The sequence below is a fragment of the Solanum pennellii genome, chromosome 3 (assembly GCF_001406875.1).
Source record: "Solanum pennellii chromosome 3, SPENNV200".
NCBI classification, from domain to species: Eukaryota; Viridiplantae; Streptophyta; class Magnoliopsida; order Solanales; family Solanaceae; genus Solanum; species Solanum pennellii.
The window spans coordinates 19,683,511-19,689,741 of NC_028639.1; the positions used below are offsets into that span (position 1 = coordinate 19,683,511).

The 6,231-nt window shown below is 27.8% G+C and overlaps 1 protein-coding gene across 1 annotated transcript; it reads left to right on the forward strand.

Annotated features, from left to right (window-relative positions):
- The first annotated feature begins 4,183 nt into the window (after positions 1-4,183).
- LOC107013253 lies at positions 4,184-5,410 on the forward strand. The gene has a single exon (XM_015213210.1). The coding sequence runs from the start codon at positions 4,184-4,186 to the stop codon at positions 5,408-5,410; it is 1,227 nt and encodes a 408-aa protein (XP_015068696.1).
- Positions 5,411-6,231: the final 821 nt, after the last annotated feature.

Consider the following 6,231-nt stretch of genomic DNA (forward strand, 5'->3'; position numbering starts at 1 on the left):
GACGCCTAAACCAATAACTGAACAATATAACTTTTTAGATCTAGATTGTGTCATAGATATAAATAAAGCAATCTTACTATGGGTAGGAAATATATCTAAACAACTAATTGATAACAAAATAACAACAAAAGAAACACCAGGATATATAGAAAGAACATTTGTTTGAACAACGAAATTATGGATAGGAAATTTACCCCCAGAAAGTCTAGAAACAATTAGGAGTGATAAGAAAATAGATGGATCTCCATCAACAACAAATATAGATATACTAGATAAATATGAATTAGCAATACGAAATGAATTTGGAGGCATGACTACAGAAATAAAAGAACAAAATAAAGAAAAAATAATAAATAGACAACTTATGACAAAATTAGCTATATGTAAAATATGCTATATAGAAGAATACACATGTGCATTTAAAAAATATTATTATAAAGCAAGATATAACATAAATGAAGCAAAAGAAATAAGACAACAATATTTCACAAAATTAACAGAACCATTTAGTACAAAATAATTAAAGATTCGAACAATGAAGGATTAACAGATACTTTAGGAGCTAGAATAAAATTTCTACATCAATGGTTTGTACAATTATGTGAAAACCAGAAAGAAAAAATAAAAATAGAGAAAGTACTAATTAAAACTCTAGCATGTTGTAAAGATAAAACAGCACCACAGTTTGGTTGTATAAATAAATATTATAAAAAACAAAGACCTAAACGACACAAAAATTATAGAAAAACCAAAACTAGATATAAATACAAAAAACCAAGACAAAGATATTATGTAAAAAATTATAAAATAAAAAGACCATATAGACCAAAGAGGAAACTATCAGAATGTACTTGTTACAAGTGCGGAAAGATAGGACATTTAGCTAGAGATTAAATCCAAAAGGAAAAGAAATTGCAGAAGTAATTATAGACAATGACAAATACACGCAAATAGATTACATAGGCTATGAATTTAGTGAAAATGATAGTATATATGAAGTATATGATATAGAAACTGAATTAGAAAATGAAGAAACAAATATTGATCTAGATAATGACGAAGAAATCTATGTCTGAGGATGACATGAAAATAATATCCAAACAAGAGTACCAAAATGAAGAATTATCAGAACAAAAAATTATATTTGATAATACAATCTTTGAACAAATAAAAGGAAAAGAATTAGATTTAAGTGTTGAAAAAGTATTTGAAATACCAACCTTAAGAAATTGGTTCAAAAGACAAAAAGACGAATACTATGTAGTTAGCCAGAAATAACACATCATAGATTGTAAATATACAAAAGGAAAGGCGCAAATACCTATACTAAATAAGAGCATAATAAATAAAGAAATAAAAGAAATAAAAGCTAAAACACCCATAAAATACGTACATCTAGGAGGAACAGAAATATTGATAAAAGCTTGTTTTAGAGAAGGAATAGATACACCTATAGAAATATATTTAGCAGATGATAGAATTATATACCCTATAGAAAAAAGCGTAATTATTGCAGTAAAAGGAAACTTAATATACCAAGAATTTAAATTATAATAAGTGCCAACTACTCAGTACCATTAATAGATAGGAATATAGATAAATCATTAGTTCTATATTGGAAAATGTCTGAAATAGAACTAGCACCAGGAAGTAAAATATTTACAGCAAGATGTAAAAACCTATATATACTAACAACAAAACCTAATGTAACGGCAAGAAATAATATTGATAAAATAAAAATAGAAAATCCTTTTGAAAGAATAATTACTATAATAGACAACAAGGACTATAGCTATAAAAAAATTGACATAGAAGAAGATTTAGAAATTGTAAAAGAAAGATTGAGTACTTCAAATGTACCGAATACATTAACAAGAACTACCTCATCAAGAATGAGCACATCTAAAAGAAACTATGAAATTTCGCAAAATTCATTAAATACAGAAGAAATAACACCATACCACTATTTTGTAACAGGAATAATAGACAAGAGAAGATATAAAATTTTAATAAAAACAGGACAAGAAGAGAATTATATAACGAGAGAATTAGTGTTAGAAACAGAAACTATAAAAACAGGACACTTATGCCCCGGATTGCCTAGTGAGATTGTAACCACAAACGAAGAAATAACAGAAAAAGAAATAATTATAGGAGGAATACCTTTAGTAATACCATTTAAAATCTACCAAGGAAGCCAGAACATTACCCTAGGGATAAAATGGTTAGAAAAAGTTAAACCATACAATATAGAGAATGAACAATTAACAATAACTTATCAAAATAAGAAAATAATTATCAAATGAACAAAATGAATAATGAAAATATATATACTTGCAAAAATTATTGTAGAAGGATACCACAATAGATATTATACCCCCATGATAGATACATGAGCAGAAGCAAATATATGTAAATTTAACTGTTTACCAGAAGATAAATGGGAAAAATTAAAAACACCTATGGTAGTGACAGAATTTAATAATGAAGGCAGTATGATTACATATAAAACAAAAAATATAAAAATACAAATATGGGATAAAATACTAACAATAGAATAAATGTACAATTTTGAATTTCCAACAAAAGATATGTTATTAGGAATGCCATTTTTAGAATGATTTTACCCACATATTATAACAAAAACACATTGGTGGTTTACTACACCATGCGGAAATAAAATAAGAGCAAAAACAGTAAATAACAAGCAACGTAAACCCACAGAATGGATAAAAGGAAGTGAAAAAATAAACCAGGAAATAGAAAATATAAGTAAAAATCAAATAACACAATTAGAAATTATCATATTTACAATAGATAAAGTTAAAATAATTAACGAACAACTAGAATTATTATATAGTGAAAATCCATTACAAGGATGGGAAAAGCATAAGATGAAAGTAAAAATTGAATTAATAGATGAAAATAGTATAATAACACAAAAACCATTAAAATATAATTTTGATGATTTAAAATAATTTAAAATGCATATAAGATGAACTATTGAAGAATAATTATATACAAGAAAGCAATAGTAAACATACAAGTCCAGCATTTATAGTTAATAAACATAGTGAACAAAAACGAGGTAAAAGTAGAATGGTCATAGATTATCGCAAACTGAATACTAAAACTAAAACATATAATTACCCAATACCAAATAAGATACTAAAAATAAGACAGATACAAGGATATAATTATTTCAGTAAATTTGATTGTAAATCAGGATTTTATCACTTGAAACTAGAAGAAGAATCTAAACAACTAACAACATTTACTGTACAACAAGTATTTTATGAATGGAATGTTCTACCATTTGGATATAAAAATGCACCAGGAAGATACCAGCATTTTATGGACAAATATTTTAATCAATTAGAAAATTGTATTGTCTATATAGATGATATATTATTATACTAAAAAACACAAGATCAACATATCAGGTTACTAGAAAAATTTATACACATAATTAAACATTCTGGTATAAGCCTAAGTAAAAAGAAAGTAGAAATTATGAAACCTCAGATAAAATTTCTAGGAATACAAATAGATAAAAATGGGATAAAGATGCAAACCCACACAGTACAAAAAATAATTACCCTTGATGAAAATATAGATACAAAGAAGAAATTACAATCCTTCTTAGGATTAGTAAACCAAGTAAGGGAATACATACCAAAATTAGCAGATCATTTAAAACCATTAAACAAAAAACTTAAGAAAGATGTTGAATATTATTTTTACAATAAAGATAAAGAACATATAAGACATATTAAAAACTTATGTAAAAAACTACCAAAACTATATTTTCCCAATGAAAACAAATTATTTACTTATATTGTTGAAACAGATTCGAGAAATCACAGTTATGGAGGAGTCTTAAAATATAAATATGACAACGAAAAAATAGAACACCATTGCAGATATCACTCAGGATCCTATACAGAAGCACAATTAAAATGGGAAATAAATAGAAAAGAACTATTTGGATTGTATAAATGTTTATTAGCTTTTGAACCATATATTGCTTATAACAAATTTATTGTAAGAACAGATAATACGCATGTAAAATGGTGGATAACGCGAAAAATACCAGACTCAGTGACAACAAAGGAAATAAGAAGGCTTGTATTAAATATACAAAATTTTACTTTTACAATTGAGGTAATAAAAACTGACGAAAATGTTATTGCAGACTACCTATCAAGACAAAAGAACCCAAACTGAGCCAGAAAAAGATAGAATGGAAGAAATACTCAAAGCCATTACTACACTTTCTACAAAAGTGGATAGTATGGATAAAGAGTTACAAAAGATGAAAAATATAAGTCAGCAGCATGACTATAAAAATGCAGAGCTATGTCGATCGGAAGACAGAAAAATTCCAGAGCTACAAGGAGACGTTGGAAAACTCCATAAAACCCATGACAATGTTTGTTTAAATGCAGCTACAACCAGCACATCTACAACAAAAGGAGTTAGTGGAATAAGATATACGAATTCAAATATGAAATTTTTTTTTGATATACCAGTTATTCCAAAAAACCAAAAAGACCCATTATATATGCCACCACAAACAACTACTTACTCGGAAAGTTTAAACCAAGATAAAAATGCCTACAACCACATAACCCGCTCATATATTGAAAACCTTTATAAAATCCAAAATTATTTAAACTCAACACCAAGATCTCAAACTGCCAAAGACCCTCATACTGATTTTATAACCCAAAAGCTACAAGGATATAATAAGTTGATAGCGCAACCAGGCACCAATGCAAATCTAGTAAAAACGTGTTATAGTTACGGATTACTCAACACAATTTATACTCAAACAGGAGATGAAATATCGACCATACCGGAGCTATACAAAGCCTTTATGAACTATAAAAGAATTACTAAAGGAACATTATTTTATATAAAGTTTTATTCAGCACCAGCAGAGATATTATTTGATGAGATAAAGCCAATTATACAAGTTATAAAGATTGGTTTGACCAGAGATATGATAATTCCGGAAGATATCGGGACACAGCAAGAAACACAAAGAATTGAGATACAAGAATTCTACGCCAACAAGAGAGTTATTGGACTCGCAACTATTCTAAATGAACTAACTAACAATTATTTAAACGAAAATTCAGTATGGAGCTATTATGTACGGGAACAAGTTATGATATATTCAAATTCTAGGGAAATTAGAGAACAAGATATGGAGGAGATACGCCAATGGATACTCAGTTTACTCAAGCCGGAGCAAAAATCAACAACAAGAGAATTAAGGAAAGAGTTTATTTCGAATGAATTATTAACCAGATATTGCAAAATTATTGGACAAAAATACCCCGACCATATATGTTCAAAATGTCAGGGAGAAGATAATGTCATACCAGATGTCCAAATCGAATAAAGATACGTGGAAAGCAGAAAAAGAAGGACATAGAGACGTGGACAGCTGCAACAAAGAAGATAAGGAGAAGAAAAGAAAGAAAGAAAAAGTTATGAACAGAAAAGGTCGTTCATGAAAGGTCATATGTGAATAGTAAGAGTCATATGTGAATAGTAAGAGTCATATGTAAATAGTAAGAGTCATTATGTAAAATTTTTTGTTTTTTAGTGTCGGCCACTTGGCCAAAATAGTAAGTTTTCTCTTGTATAAAAAGAGGGTTTCCCCTCATAATAAAAAATTCAGACTTTTAAAGGTAGAAATTACCTCATAAACTCTATTCCAATAAAAACCGTTTTGATCTGATGAAGATTTAGGAAATAATCGTCATTGATCTGTCCCTAGTGAACAACGACTAAATCGTAAGGGCGAACATTGTGAAAATCATGAATGGATCTAAAAGATCTTCCATATCAAAATGGAATTTTCGAGTCTCAAGAGGTAGAGAAAAATTAGAGAAGTATTTTTAAATCATTCTTCAACTTGTTTTGTGAAAAATTATTGCTTTGTGTTAGATATGTGTTAATTTGGCTGAAACTCCATACTTACAAAGAGTTGAAGATTTTCTGATTTAGGGCAAAGAAAATCTCTTTTGAGAGACTTGGAGAGTTATTTTTTTAATTGTTTATGAAATTTCTTTTTGGAAAAATAAAAATGGGAGGGAGAGTCAAATTTTTTGGAGGGAATATAATATTTTAGTAAAAACTTTGATGTCACACTCGGTAAGTGTTGTTTTTCAATTATAAAAATCACACACATTAAAAGTGTAATTATATATATATATA

Bases quoted from the DNA above. Each gene is read 5' to 3' on its own strand.
- LOC107013253 (XM_015213210.1), top strand. From the start codon at position 4,184: ATGTTATTGCAGACTACCTATCAAGACAAAAGAACCCAAACTGAGCCA.